At 54.3% G+C, this 15,781-nt stretch overlaps 1 protein-coding gene across 1 annotated transcript in view; it reads left to right on the forward strand.

The window, feature by feature from the left end:
• PLXNA4 (plexin A4) overlaps nucleotides 1-15,781 on the forward strand; it is a 437,042-nt gene that overhangs the window by 393,756 nt on the left and 27,505 nt on the right. Inside the window, exons 22-25 of the mRNA XM_056123992.1 lie at nucleotides 706-974; nucleotides 3,747-3,813; nucleotides 6,083-6,229; nucleotides 10,550-10,709. Coding sequence (XP_055979967.1) covers nucleotides 706-974; nucleotides 3,747-3,813; nucleotides 6,083-6,229; nucleotides 10,550-10,709 — 643 coding nt within the window. The remainder of the gene's footprint in view (nucleotides 1-705; nucleotides 975-3,746; nucleotides 3,814-6,082; nucleotides 6,230-10,549; nucleotides 10,710-15,781) is intronic.

Below are 15,781 nucleotides of genomic sequence, written 5' to 3' on the forward strand. Positions count from 1 at the left end.
CTACATAACCCCCCTGCAGCTCTGAGCTTGTACCAAGAGGGTTAAGGATATGCAATTGGAGGGGTGGGGGCTGTGGAGCTCTACCCAGAGGGGTTGCCTCACCTGTGTATGGCCCTGGATTCAATCCCAGAAACTGCAAATGATAATAATAATAATAATAATAATAATAATAATAATAATAATGGGCTGGAGCAATTGCACACCAGTAGGGTGTTTGCCTTGTTCACAGCCAGCCTGGTCGAGCCGGGTTCGATTCCTCCATCCCTTTCGGAGAGCCCGGCAAAATACCAGGAGTATCTCGCCCACACGGCAAAGCCTAGCAAGCTACCCGTGACGTATTCGATATGCCAAACACAGTAACAACAAGTCTCAAAATGGAGACGTTACTGGGCCTGCTCGAGCAAAATCGATGAACAACGGGAGGACAATAATGATGGTGATGATGAAAGTGTGCATCTGAGAATAGAGAACTATTTGGGAGGGTTCAGGTGCCTGCGGACCTGGATTTGATCCCTGAAACCACATACGGTCCCCTGAGCCCTGCCAGGGGTGTTCTCTGAGCACACAGCCAGGAGTCAGCCCTGAGCACCGTCACTTCTGGGGCACACGGGACTATGCCTGTGGGTCCAGGTGGGCCTCCCTCTCCTAGGTAGGGCAGTCGTTAACCCTGGTCCCCCACCTCACCCTCCCCCCTCCCCCACACAGGTACCTGGCTACCGGCAGGAGCGCGTGGAGAAGGGCCTGAAGCTCTTCGCGCAGCTCATCAACAACAAGGTCTTCCTGCTGTCCTTCATCCGCACACTCGAGTCCCAGCGCAGCTTCTCCATGCGGGACCGTGGCAACGTGGCCTCGCTCATCATGACCGTGCTGCAGAGCAAGCTGGAATATGCCACCGACGTGCTCAAGCAGCTGCTGGCTGACCTCATCGACAAGAACCTGGAGAGCAAGAACCACCCCAAGCTGCTGCTCCGGAGGTGAGGGGCACGGCCCCGGGGAGGTCCACGGGGGCCCAGCTTAGGTGCTGGCCCGGCTGGGGTGCCTCCCATGCCCCCTTGGGAGAGCCGGCCCCCATGTGGCCTGATCATGGCCCCTCTGCTCCCCCCTTCCATTCCTTCTCTTACAGCTGTTGGTGCTTCTCTCTCTCTCTCTCTCTCTCTCTCTCTCTCTCTCTCTCTCTCTCTCTCTCTCTCCTTCTCCCTTGGTTTTGACCCCTTCTCCTGGAGTTCTCCTCTAGGACCTCTTTTTAGAGCTCAGTCCCCCTCCTTTGGGCTGATTCCATCAGAGCTCAGGTTAGAGGTGGAGGTGGGGGGGGGCGGAGGAACCCCACCTCCCCATCTCCTGAGCCAACATTTTAGCACCCCTGGTCACTCCCATGCACGGGGCCCCGTCTCTGCCTGCTGGTGTCTGAGCCACACCTGCCAGCTGAAGATCAAATGAGTGGAAAGAGAAAACAGCTCCAAGGACCCTGGAACTGACTGGAAACTCAGCCTGACTTCGCCCTGCCCCATGCCCATGGAAACAGAACCAGAGTTTATCTTTTTTAAATTTTAATTATTTAAAAAATTCTTTTTTAAAAAGGCTTAATTTTTATTTTATTTTATTTTGCTTTTTGGGTCACACCCAGCGATGCACAGGGGTTACTCCTGGATCTGCACTCAGGAATTACCCCTGGCGGTGCTCAGGGGACCATATGGGATGCTGGGAATCAAACCCAGATCGGCTGCGTGCAAGGCAAACGTCCTAACCGCTGTGCTATTGCTTGAGTTTCAGTCACACAATGATAGAACACCCATCCCTCCACCAGTGCACATTCTCTACCACCAATGTCTCCAGTATACCCCGCCCCCCTTTCCAACCCTTCTCCTGCCTCTATGGCAGACAATTTCCCCCATACTCTCTCTCTCTCTACTTTGGGGCACTTCGAGAATCAGAGTTTAAATCAGTAAGGCCGTGGAGGTGCATGGCAGGACTTCCCAGTTTGCAAAACCCCAGTGTACCCTGTGTTTGAGGGAAAAGCTCTGTGACCGCTTGCTAGCAGGATGCATCTCCAGCACCTGCTGTGAGCTCAGCCCCCCCGCCCCCCTGCTGTCTCCTCTTGGGCAGGCTCCAGCTCCTGGGAAAGAGAGACCCCACTTGCACCCCCTTCCCTCCCTGCCTGTCCTTCTGCCCAGGGGCTATCATGTCCTCTGGGCAATCTATCGTTTGCCTCGGGCAGATGCATTTAGAAAACGCACATCACGTTGTTCTGTGCAGCCTTCTGCCTGCAGCTTCAAGATCTTGGCTGTGCCTGCCCCCACCCCTGCCCCTCGCCTGTCATCCTCAATCTCGAGGTCTAAGGCACACCCCCCACCCCCCTGCTCCATGCACAGAGAGTTTTGGCTTTCAGAAGTGTTTACCGCAGGCTCTTCCCTGGTTACGGCGGGTTGGTGCCTGCACAGCTGCGAAAGGTTGCTACCCGCCGGCGCAACCCTACAGCTTTGCAAACAGCAAGGTAGATCATTTTGATTTTTGTTTTACTTTCACCACGCAGCCCCCTGCCAGCATAATTCTAGGGCTCCCACCGCCTGCTGGAATTCTACCACCAATTTCCTGGCGTGGTTTGGCTCCTGTCTGCGTGGCTCCTCCCCTCTCTCCCAGCTGCCCAACTCTGCATCTCCTTTTCTCCTCTTGACCCCTGGGGGCGGGCCCCTCCTTCCCACCCTGGCCTCCCTTTTCTCTCTTCTCTGGTCTGCTGGCAGCTGCCCAGCTGCTGCGGGATTTTCGTTACTCCTCTCTCCTGGTCCCAGCAGCCTGCCTCGCTGTTGGAACTTCCCTTTTCCTCTCTGCTGCTGGCCCAAGCTGGGCGTGTGTTTGAATGCCATGTGCACTCCCAGGATGGAAGTTACAGGAAGTGTCATGCTGTAGGGACCCTGCCCCAACTGGGGCTGTACTCCTAGAGCCAAAGAATCCATGGGCTTGGGAGGAGGCGGTGTGGCATGAGAGGGACATGTTAGACTCTGGAAGGGACTTTCTGTGATTGCAAAGGAAACCGTAGGAGGCTTCTTGCAGGAATTTCCAACTGCAAAGGGAAGGAAAATTTCTCTTTGACAGAGCATGATTTTGGTCTCTCAGACTGAGTGAGGTGTACGGTTCCAAGTTGCTCTCAGCTCTAGGGGTCTTTTGCTTAAGTGAGGGGCTCAGTCTCCCCATTCTCTTGACCCATCCGCTGCCAAATTAGGGATCCGTCTCTCGTGTCAGTTAGCTTCTCTGCTGTTGTTTCTGTTTCTTCTTCCTCATGGCAAAGGAGCACCTGTCTCTGGTCAAGTTCCCAGAGGTGGAACCCCAGAGGTGTTCACTGGGGCAGCTCTGAGCCCATTTGCATCCTGGCGTGGTTCTTGTCCGGATTCATTTATACTAAGTACAGTACAGTTCTTCCAGCCACGAGCTGCTTTCAGTGGCTGGAGAACACCCTTGACCAGATCTATGCTCTGGGATTGAATGGACACCAGACGTTCTTATCTCCAGAAAGGCTGGTGGTGGACAATTCTGTTCCAGCATGTTACCCCCACTCCACCCACAATGTTCCCAGCTTTGTTGGCAAAGCTTGGACTCTCATGATGGGGGTGTTTGGGAGTCCAAGGCATCACAGCTCCATGGGGGGCTCCAGATTGAGCCTACATCCTCCCCCACCTTCCCAGCCTTAGGGTCTAACCTCCCACTTCTGTCTCTTTGTCTTGCTCGCCTGGGTCCTTCGGTGATGGTGGCAGGACGGAATCTGTGGCTGAGAAGATGCTGACCAACTGGTTCACTTTCCTGCTCTACAAATTCCTGAAGGTACGATTCATTTTGTGCATGCCAGGGGCACTTGTATTTTTTTTTTTGGTGGGTGGGGGGTGACACCTGGTGATGCTCAGGGCTTACTCCTGGCTCTGCACTCAGGAATTACTCCTGACAGTGCGGTGCGGGGGGTGGGGGGCGCATATGGGATACCAGGGATTGAACCCGAGTTGACCATGTGCAAGGCCTTCCTACTATACTATCACTCCCATCCTGGAGACACATCTCAAGGGTCACATCAGACACATCTTCCCAGTGTCACACAAGGTCACACCGATGGAGATGTGCAGACAGTGTTACTCCAGAGCAGTGAGTGCGGCAGGGGCTGGTGTGCTAGCGTGTATGACCAGCCGACTCCGACCTTTCCTGCTGGAGCTGAGCCTTCCTGTGCCACCATAGGGCCTCACCATGACAGCACCACGAAAACAAAGCATACTTTGTTCCATCCCTAGAGTCTTTGAATGAAAACAAAATCTCTGGCCCTGCCTCAGTTTCCCTGCCAGCCTGGGCATGGGCCTGCATCCTCCTCATTTCTCTCCATGGTCCGCCAAGACCACACTCAGGGCCCCAACTCCTGGAAACCCCGCCAAGCAATGAAGACCCTCTCGTCCTCATTGCTTGCCTCCACAGACAAGATCCTGTCATGAGCCCCGGCCCGAGAGTCAACCCCACGGGCTACCAGCGGCCCCATTCCCAGTTCCAGCTCTGCATCCATCCGTCGGCCTGCTCCCCCGGCCCTCTCCCTTTAGCTGCTCCCAGCCCCAGACCTAGCGAGACTGATAAGGAGCCTGCAGTAGAGAACGAACCATGTGTGGCACCAGATAAGCCCAGGGTTGCCTGGGACGTGGGAGAGGTGCCTGCTTCCCATTATGAACATGTTCGTTAAAGTGTTCGCAGCACGGGGGCTGACCTCTTTCTCCAGAAGTGCTGCCAGGAGAGCAGGCAGGTGGCAGGAAGGGACAGAAGAAAGCAAGGGCTCAGGGGGTTGGGGTGGGTTGAAGGGAAAAAGACCCCTGTGGCCCCAAGAACCCAAAGGAAAGTTTGCATCAAGGAGACCGTTGAAAAAGCAAATGGAAGAGTTAAGGTGCTTGCCTTGCATGCAGCCAGGTGGAATTTGATTCCTAGTGCCATATCTGGTCCCCTGAGCCCTGCCAGGAGTAAGCCCTGAGCACCGCTGGGTTTGGACCTCAACCACCCAGATTATATAAAAATATTATAATATTTCATATTTATTGATCATTGGTGCATTCTGCTTCTTGGCCGGATCATCACCAGCATCTCAACCTGAGATGTCTACTCTCAGCTCTTTCCCCTCTGGAGAAGCCCAGGTTCTCACTGTGCCTCTGTCTCTGTCTGTCTGTCCGTCTGTCTGTCTGTCTGTCTGTCTGTCTCTCTCTCTCTCTCTCTCTCTCTCTCTCTCTCACACACACACACACACACACACACACTCACTCACACTCCCTATCTCTCTGCCTATCTCTGTCTCTGTCTCTCTCTTTGGCTCTCTTTCTCTGTATTTGTTTCTGTCTCTGTCTTTCTGTCTGTCTCTCTCCCTGTCTGTCTGTTTCTGTCTCTCTCTATTTGTCTGTCTGTCTCTCTCTCTCTCTCACACACACACAGACACTCACACTCTCTGTCTCTCCGCCTGTCTCTGTCTTTCTCTTTGACTCTCTTTTTCTGTCTCTGTTTGTCTGTCTGTCTGTCTCTTTCTCACACACACATACTCATACTTGTTGTCTGTCTGTCTCTGTCTCTCTGTCTCTGTTTCTCTCTCTCGCACACACACTCACACACTCTGTCATTCTCTCATGTAATACCCACATCTATACACACACACACACACACACACACACACACACACACACTCATACACTCATGTATCTTTAAAGGTAAAGGCAAAGGTAAAGGCCCTCCCATTGATCGTCGATTTGCTCGAGCAGGCCCAATAACGTCTCCATTGGAGACTTTGTTGTTACTGTGTTTGGCATATCGAATACTCTTGCTTGCCGGGCTCTCCGAGAGGGGCAGAGGAATCGAACTTGGGTTGGCCATGTTGGCCGCTTGTAAGGCGAATGCCCTTACCGCTGTGCTATCGCTCCAGCATGTATCTTTAAATAAAATTATTTTACATCTCACCCCCCTGAACAGAAAGACAAAGTCAAATTAAATGAAAGCAAGTGGATGTGGGAAAGAACTGAGTGGATGAAGAGGCAGCCCTTTGGGGCCCTTCCACATGGGGGCTCATGGTTCTCCTCTCCCTGTCCAGGAGTGCGCTGGGGAGCCCCTCTTCTCCCTGTTCTGTGCCATCAAGCAGCAGATGGAGAAGGGCCCCATCGATGCCATCACGGGCGAGGCCCGCTACTCGCTGAGTGAGGACAAGCTTATCCGGCAGCAGATCGACTACAAGACACTGGTGAGCCTCCCTGGGGCCCCGCGCTGAGTCACGGCACTCCGGCCCTGCCCCTCCACATGGCAGGGATCTGAGGTTACAGGAGAATTGTTGCCTGGCCAGGGCTCCCCCACCCTTCCATGCTCTCTTTGTACCCCCAGTCCAGGGCACCTGGGTCTGAGGTCGGGCTCCCCTGCATCATTCTGCAGTGTGGACACTGGAAATGTCCTTTCTGCAGCTGTCCAGACAGTGAAGAGCTTTGACTGTTTTCCAGCTTGGAATGTCCAGTCCTTATAGAGCAGAACTCTGGGGAAGAGGGCTGGGGACACACTGGAGGAAAGGATACCTCAAAGAGTTCCTGGCTTTGACCCACTGGCCACAGTTGAAGTCAGTCCATGCCCAGGCTCTAGGGTGTGAGGGGTTTGTTCAGGGAACATGGGTCCTGTTGAGGACCCTGTTAGATTCCTGTGAAAGCTCCTTCAAGGAGACAGCACCAGGCTGGAAATAGGAGGCCCCCGGAAGAGAGTTAGTTCCTAGCTGGGTGACTGGGGCCAGGAACCTGAGTCTGACTTAGCTGTTTATAATGTGAAAAATGGAGAAGGTTGGGGAACGAGAAGGTAGTTGGGGGTAAGGGGCTTGCCTTGCATGTAGTTGGCCCCAGTTTGGTCCCCAGCACTGTGTATGGTTCCATGAGCACTGTCAGGAGAGATCCCTGAACACAGCTTAATGTGGCCCAATGCCCCAGTGGGAGTGGTAATTTGGACTGGAGGGAGAGGGATAACACAACAGCCTGGAGAAATGCTCCAGGAACAAGCTGGGACTCTGTCCCCAGCATGACATGATACCCTGAACACTGTCAGGAGTGACCCCCAAACACAGAGCCTGAAGTAGAACCCGAGCACAGCTAGGTGTGGCCCCCAGACTGTAAGAGAAGGGTAATCCTAGAGCATACTAAGATGGGGATAGGAATGAGCGTCCCCGCTACCCCATTCCAAAGGCCAAGGGTGTTCCTTGGTTTTTCCCAAAACTCCCTTCCTGAGGCAACTCACGGACTTTCCTGGATAGAACTGTGAGCTCCCACTGGCCTTTCGAGGAAAGGGGAGGCGTGAAAGGAACGAGCAATTAAAAGATGAGTACTAGGGGTGATGGGGACACCCCAAAAGGGCAATATGAGGGGGAGTATAGAGAACAGAGGGTGAGGGACTTGGCCCTTCACTCACTAGTGAACTGAGCATGGCGGAGCCAGGCAGGAGACCTGGGATTGGGGTGAGTCCCTAATTCCAAGGCCAGCTGGGGGAACAGTCCCCACCTGCCACTCTGGGCAAAGCTGTTCCTGTTGCTTAGGAACTGTATGACCTCTCCAGACACTCCTATTCTGCTCCAACTTGAGGGCCCAAACCCCCAGAGGTGTGTGTCAAAGACGGGCTTGCTAGGAGTGGCCCACTGAGGGGACTGCGAAGGAACACCTGTAGGTGGGGTTGCCTTTCTGGCAAGTCCCTGCCCCTGAGTCAGCAGGAAAGGGGGCAGAGTTCCAGAAACAGAGACCAAGAGGGACTCTCAACGCTGCTCTCCCTTACCCCCACCCCCACCCCAGTCTCCCTCCCTCCCTCCCTCCCACCTCACAGCAGCTCACCAACACCAACATGGATTCAGTGCCAAGAGTTGCTCTCCCCTGACACAACTAGATACAACTAGGCTTCACGATAACGCCCTTGAAGAGAATTGGGGGTGGGCGGACAGGGTGGTTCAGATGAGCGTCTGGCAATTGTGGAGGCTCAAGGGGTGCTGGGGACACATCCTGCAGCACAGTCCAAAGTCTCGACAGTCCAGGTCTGGGGACAGGGAAGTGCAGCTGTAAAATAATCCTTGTTCTGCCCATCCAGAAGCTTCCATCCAGTCCATTAGTAGCAGAAGGTGTAAACTGGAGGCTGGGAGAGGGGGAGAAAGGGAGCATGGAAGGGGTCCGGAGGAAGAGGAGGAGGAGGAAGAGAGGGAGGGGAGGAAACAGAGGTCGCTGTAGCCCCAGGCACTTCCAGTCAAGGGTGGCAGCCTGGTCCTGTGCAGGATGGGAGAGACCAAGGCATGGTACCTAGACCAGAGGCTGGGCCGGGCCCTCCAGGGTGAAGTGTGAAGCGATGGGCTGGTGGGAGCTGGAGCTGGACTGTCTTGGCTTTGAACTGTGCTGCAGGACGTGTCCCCAGCACTCCCTGAGCCTCCTCAGGTGCAAAATGCTCATCTGGAGCCTGCGACCTCACATGTGTACTCCTGAAAGCCTTCTAGAAAGCGAGGTTCCCACCAACTGGTCTGCTGGAATGCTCCAGCCAGGCCGACCCAAGAGCCTGCTGGGATGCCATGGGCCCACATGGAGGTGGCTTCCTTCAGAACCTCAGGTCCCGGACCTACAAGTCAGCATCGGGCTCTTTGCAAAGCCCTTTCATGTGGCCCATTCACATGGTGGCCAGACAAGCACCAGGTCCTTTGCTCCAAAACTAGGAGCAGTGGGAAGTGGGAGGATATAGATTTCGTGGGAGAAGGCTTGCAACAGGGAACTTTAGAGCAGAGACTTATAGCTGGGGTCTCTCAATGGGGACCCTGTGTCTTCTCTGGGTACTTTGAGGCATCCAGTGGAGTTGTCGGTGAGTCCACGCCCATGGGCCCAGGGCACAGAGGGACGGTAGAAACACTGAGAGTCAACTCAGCCTCATGTTCTCTCACTGCATCCTCCTACCTGTGTCCAGCCACAGAGGGAAGGTGCCAGGGACACGCAGAGAGGGAAGGAAAAAAAAGGGCAGGGAGGGGTGTCCTCGAGCTGGGCTGTGTGGGCTCAGGCTTCCCCGGGACTCTGCTTTCTGTTTAGGGACCTTTCACGGGGGAAACTGTGGTTTATGACTTCGGGAGGCTTTGGCTTCTCCAGGGAACCAGCCCAGCCCCTTAGAGCTCAAGGCAGTCTGGCTGTTAATGCAAGGCAGGTGCTTGCGGGGGAGGGGGGCGTCCCCAATTGCCACCACATGAGGGAGGATGGGGCTGTGCGGGGCTGGCTGGGGTCTGAGTCTGCAAACCAGACATACGGATTAAAGTGCAGAGAAGGGCCCAGCAGACCAGCAGTCAGGTCAGAGTGAGCGAGGGGAACCCGGAGTAGCAGGGCCTTGGGTATCACTCACCCCCTCCCCGAGCTCCCCACCCCTCCTGCGGGGACCCCCACACTTTCTCCTCCAGGCGAAGAGCAAGAGAGAGGCTTCATCCAAGCAGTGAGGCAGGAAACACTTTTTGGAAATAGACCAGAACTTTTTTTTTTTTAAATGAAATCATATCGTTTAGGGCTTTCAACAGTCTTTAACTTTTTCAACTGATTCCAACAAGACAGACAGAGGTTTCTGAGCCAGGCTGGACTTCTTGCCCCGAGTGGGGTTTTAGGGCCACAGCCAGGAAGGGGATCGCAGGTCACCTGAATCTGCAATTTTATTTTTTAAAGGTCATTCTTTTTATATTTTTGAAGAAAATGTTCCCTGCTCAGCCCTGAATTCTTAGAAACAGCGAAGCTTGGAAGTCGTGGAAGATGAGAGGCACATGAAAGAGAGAGAGAGGGAGAGAGAGAGAGAAAGAGAGAGAGGGAGGGGAGGGAGGGAGGGAGGAGTTGCATGAGTGGATGGCAGTTACCCTATGGCAGCAGAGAAAGAGAGAGAGAGAGAGAGAGAGAGAGAGAGAGTTGCATAAGTGGATGGGAGTTACCCTGTAGTGGCACAGAGAGAGAAGGAGGGAAAGAGGGAGGGAGGCAGGGAGGGAGGGAGGGAAGGAGAGAGGGACGGAGGGAGGGAGGGAATTGCGTGAGTGGATGGGAGTTACCCTGTGGTGGCAGAGAGAGAGAGAGAGAGAGAGAGAGAGAGAGAGAGAGAGAGAAGGAGAGGGAGAGGGAGTTAGTTGCATGAGTGGATGGGAGCTACTCTATGGTGATCAGGCCGCTGAGATAGTACCACACGTGTGTATGTGTGTGTGTGTGTGTGTGTGTGTGTGTGTGTGTGTTTGATGCAAGCGTACATGTGTGAGTGTGTGCATGTGCAAGAGTATGTGAGTGCTCACCTTCATGTCCCTGGGGGTTCAGTGTCTTCAGGAGCCCATGGTGACTGGCAGTTCAACATACAGCTCTCGTGTCCAGTTCTTCAGCGGCCCTGAAATCTGGGACCCTCCTTCTCCCTGACTTCACACGAGGCTACGCCGGCCCCACTCCTGACTGAGCGCAGCCTGCCCAGGAGGAGCCACTGAGCCAGGATCCCGGAGGCAGCAGCAGCAGTGAGTCTGGGGCCTTCCTTGCTGCCCTCCTCACGTGCCTGCTTTCCTTCCACCCAGGTCCTGAGCTGCGTCAACCCTGACAGTGCCAACAGCCCTGAGGTTCCCGTGAAGATCCTCAACTGCGACACCATCACTCAGGTCAAGGAAAAGATTCTGGATGCCATCTTCAAGAATGTGCCCTGCTCCCACCGGCCCAAGGCTGCAGATATGGACCTGGGTGAGTACCCGCCCAATCTCGGGGCCGCTCGCAGACTGCATGGAACATCCATGGTGGCCCATGGCAGGACGTGGAGGGGCCAGTGGCTGCAAGGAGCAGTCATGTCCCACCCTCAGAACCACGGCGAGGGCCTTTGTGCCCTTCTGGAGCCCACACACTGACTTCACGTCCCCCCCCCCCCCCCCGGAAACCCCAGCCATGCTTTCATGGCCCCGAGAAACCAAAGAGGATGCCTTCCTGACACCTGGAAACAGGAAGCAGAGAGGGAGCGACAGCCTGCTGGTGCCCTGACCCCTGAGTTCTTTCAGCAATGCGGGGGCACGGAGATGTCCCATCCACACTGGTGGTCATTGGCATCTGAGCCCGTGAACTCTCTGGTTCTGCCTTTCACCCTGTTGTAGCCCCAGGTTCTTCCTGTCCCTTCTGCCCTGGGCTTTTCATGTTTGCTGACCACCCACCGAAGACTTGAGCAATCTGAGCTCGTGATGGAGGCTGGAGAGGAAGCCCAGAGGACAAGCTGGCACATCCTCTGGGCAGCGGGGGTCCCTTTCAGGGAAACGTTCCATGAGCACATGGTCTAGCATGGACCTGGCATGGTTTAGCTTGTAACCACCTGCTAAGGTTACATCCTCGGGAAACACCAGCAGAAACCAGAGATTTCAGACTCCTCTGAAGAGAGACCATGGGGCCCTGGAGCTCAGACTGCTCCCTGCCACCGAGTCCTGGCTTTGCTACTTTGTTCCAGTGACTTAACCTTCCGTGCCTTTGTCCCCTTGCCTGGGAAATGGGGACAATAATACCTGCCTGAGTGTAAACATGAAACGAGACCATGTGGGGTCAAAGCCTCTTGAACGGCCCTTCCTATCCACTTGGCTTGACCCATAAGCCCGTGTTCAGTAAGCATCATCTGCTGACTTGGTGATGGTCAGGATAATCGTCAGGAAACTCTATGTGTCTGTTCATCCTGGGTGAGGAGAGAAAGGCATTAACAGGAGCATGTGCTTGGGTCTGTAGACTCATGGTAGCAGAGGGGTGGGAGGACTCCAGGGGTCCCCCTAATCCCCCCATCTGGCCCCTAAGCTGGCTTGGGCAAAGCTACCAGAGACAGATGGGAACCGATGCTGTTTTCTAAAGCCCTCAGGGATTTTTATCCCCTCCTGCTTCTTTATCCTGCCTCCCTGCCACCCCCAACTCTAAAGCCCCAAGTCTCAGGACAAGGTAGTTGTACAAAGTCACTGCAGCCTTACCGCCCCGGCAGCCCAGGGGTCTCTCCGAGGGCACTGGCTGTGCCCATAGTGCCATTACCCAGGGGTGGGTGGGAATAGGATGAGCAGCAGGTGTCTCTGCACATCTTATTTGGGGGGACAGGGAGGAGGGACTGTGTGAGGGTCGGTGGTGGTGGGAGGAGAGTGAGCATGCCCAGGTGTGCCTTACCTCTATCCTGGGTAAGAATGCCTGGTGCTCACATTGTTATCTGTTGCCATACAGCGCCTGTGTGTAGAAGGTAGGGGTTGGGGGTGGGGGACCAGGACTCATAAAAGCAGTGGGAGAGAAGAATGAATAATGTGATGGAGGACCCTGGGTTCTGTACCTCCAAACAGTTATGCAGGGGACTTCATGGTGGGTTTCCTGGGAAGAGCGGAGTCACTTGAGTAACCAGGTAGAGGGCAGTATTGCTTCTGCCAAGCCTCAGGAGCCAACAGGTGTGTGTGTGTGTGGGGGGGGTGCCCTTGCATCCCCAGGCACCTGCATCTGTACATCGGGTGGGAGGGAAGCTGGCACAGAGCAACATTGCAGTGAGGGGAGGAGGAGGGAGGAGAGATCATGAAAAGGCACCTGAAGCTTGGGAAATCTTCACTGTGCCCCCCCAAAGAGCTCCAGGGTGAGGTGTGGATAGAACTATGAGTTTCTGGGCTTGGCTATGGCTTATCTCCCAGAGGCAGAGCGGGCGGCGAGTGGCTGCATCAGTGACCCCCATGAACACTGAGAGGAGCTTTGCCTGGGGTGAGTGATGAGGCATGGGCTGGGGGTAGTGTCCACACTCGTTGTGGTCCTGCCGAGGCTGGGCTGCTTGTTCTCCCACCTCATCTCCAGCCCACCTGGTGATGGTGGAACAGGGCTAAGGTCTCCTAAAAGCCAACCAGGCTCTCCTCCTTCTGAATGAAGACACCGCACGTCACGGCTGGGGGGGGGGGGGCACTGTTTGGGGCCCATCTCGGCACCTCACATTCTGTTACTGGGAAGAGGCTGCTGGTGAGAGGAGCCAACAGCCCCCCTTCCAAGGCCTGGAGTGGGTGTCAGCTGCACAGTGCTGACGGTGAATGGCCAGATGTGAAGCGTCCCTCCACGGTGGGGGGCTTAGCATCCGGACTGCAGGGAGCAACACCCAGACCCCTCTACCTTCTTCCATGAGTGAAGGAAGCTCTGGGGGGCCCTTCAGCCTCCATCTCTCCCTGGGGAAGCAGCCAGTGGTGGCTGACTGTGGGTCCTCCAGTCACCACTCACTGCAGCTGGAAGCTCCTGTGACATGCTCCCGTGGCCACTCACCCTCTAGGAACTGCCTCTCACACCTCACTGGGAAGGGAAAGACCTGCCTATGAAGGACCGATAAAGGGGGAAAGCTAAGAAGGATCTAGGGTCTTTTCCCTTTGGGGAAGAGACATCTCATGGGGCTCCTTAGGAAACCCCCCTATAAAGGAAGTTCTTTGCAGACACATTCTTTCATCTACGAAATCCAGGGCTTTGGGCTATCCCCAGGGCACTGTTCTTTCTACCCAAGCCAAATTGCTTAACCAGGAGAATTGGGTTTCCTCCAGCCCATTGTTTGCTGCTTCTTCCCCACTTTCCACTCAGTCTCATCCCCTACCCCCACCTCCCAAGGCAGCAGAGACAAAACTCATTTTTCCCCCATCACATAGGTCAAGGTACTCTGAAAGCTTGAAAGCCATTTACAAATGGCAGGTGAGACTCTAATCAAGACATGAATCTACATTGAGGGGATGCAGGATGCAAAGACAGGGAAGACACAGCCAGCCACGGCTCTGGACAAAGGCAACACCTTCTCCTTCCTTCCCCTGAGGGCCCATGCCTCCTCAGCCAAGAAGTGACCACACTGACCAGTTCTCCTCTCTGACACTCAATCCTGGCAATGCAGGGACTTGTCCCAGGCCAGGTCAGAAGGAAGTCAAGACTTTTTTTTGGGGGGGGGAGGGGCTTGGAACACACCCTGGCAGTGCTCAGGGCTTATTCCTGGTTCTGCTCTCAAACAGAACTCAAACGCTGAATTTCAACCAGGGTCACTCCTGAGTGTGCTGGGGGATAGATACACCCATAGTCAGTCACATGCAAATTAAACACCGTCACCCTTATAGTCTCTCTATAGCCCAGGAAGCGAAGACTTTAAATCATCCCTGAAATTGTCCCAAGTTAATGCAGCCCCCAGCTCCCCACTAGGTTGCCTCTCCCCTGGCCTGGCCTCTACTCCTGATACTTCTATTGATGGCCCCTCGCACTGGGACTTCTCTGTCCCTTCCCCTGCCCCTACTTCCCCAGACTTTTCCAGGCATTAAAGGACACCAATGAGGAATCACACCTGTTTTTTCTAGGGATACAGAAATAAGGGGTGGTGTTTCTGAAGAAAAAAGCTTATCTTAAGGAATTTGTTGGTACAGTGGCAAAGGGAACCGGGATTTTTTGCAGTTGCTTCAATAGAGGATAGTAGACAGAAATCCCTCACAATCCACAGAAATGTGGGTCTCACCCTTCTGGAGGTCAGCCAGGCTATGATCAAGGCATTATCTGATTTCTTATTCACTGAGAGTGTCTCCAGGGTCACTGATGCTGTTCCCTTGCTGTAGTTTCACAGGACAGAATGAGGCTTCCATTCCTAAGTGTTTCCTTCTCCTGATCCAGTTTTCCTTCTGACCCAATCACCCTCCAAGGCCCCACTGCCCAATGCTGTCTCTTGGGGATCAGGACTTCCTTGGGGATGTGGGTGAATGACTCCTCTCTGCCTGCAGGCCAGGATTTACAAAGCAGACTGAAGGCTGGTGAGCCAGACATGCTAATACATGGCTCAAATTCCAAGGTCATCTGCTGGCAGAAGTTTCTTCGTCAGAGAGGTTCATTTGGTACTACCCTGCTCGTTACCTCATTGGATGAGCTTCCTTACATCATAGAAGCTAATTTACCACCCCAATATCCACCAATGTCAGAACTCATATCCACCCCCAGCCATCTTTACAGAGACATCCTGGTTATCAAATGAAGATGTATGTGGGGATCTTGGCCAGACCACATAGGCACATGCAGGAAGGTATGGGGACTACCTGCATTGCCATTGCCTGGAATCTAGGGAGGGAAGATGCCACAGGTCTGGGGGAGAGATGGCCATTAGGAGGCCCCACCCTGCCTTGTGGTGCTCTTCTCATGTACCATGTCCCAGTCCACCAGCACAATCACCCACAGGTGTCAGGTAGAGAGTCCCCTTACACTGCAGATTCTCAACACATTCTGTGCAGCTCACAAGGTAATTTGGGAATGCAGGGTAGAGTGAGGTAGATAATAACCAGGCATGGGGTGCCCCTGTGCCTAGAAATCCACTCTACACAATAGCAGAAGGCAGGACGCTTCTCATTTGGAACTGCTCTGGGTGCTGTCACCTTCCTTTGCTGCCTGAGGAAGTAGCGGGTCTCATTCTGGGCTGCTCCAGAGGAGAATTTGTAATTCAGAGATGGGCAGTATCTGGCTCCTAGTCATGCAGCTGAAGTGGGGGGGCGGAAGGGAGATAAACACACACCCTTCCCATGCGGTCCTCCCGTATACTGATACCTCCAGCGGTTTCCCTCAATGTTATGCCAATGTTCCCTCACTGGCCCCCAGAACTCTGCCCCTCTTCCCCTCCCTGGCCCTGTCTTGTCATTCAAGTCAGGTTGAAAGGATCTCTCTCTCCCTTATTCCCCCCCAAATAAGTCATTCCTCTATGCAATAAAGAGATACACTATCTTCTGAGCGAAATATAAAGAGTTCACAGCAGCTGTCTCCCAGTTTGCATTTTCCACTGCCCCTGATGG

This window comes from Sorex fumeus, unplaced genomic scaffold (genome assembly GCF_029834395.1).
Source record: "Sorex fumeus unplaced genomic scaffold, SorFum_2.1 ptg000048l, whole genome shotgun sequence".
NCBI lineage: Eukaryota > Metazoa > Chordata > Mammalia > Eulipotyphla > Soricidae > Sorex > Sorex fumeus.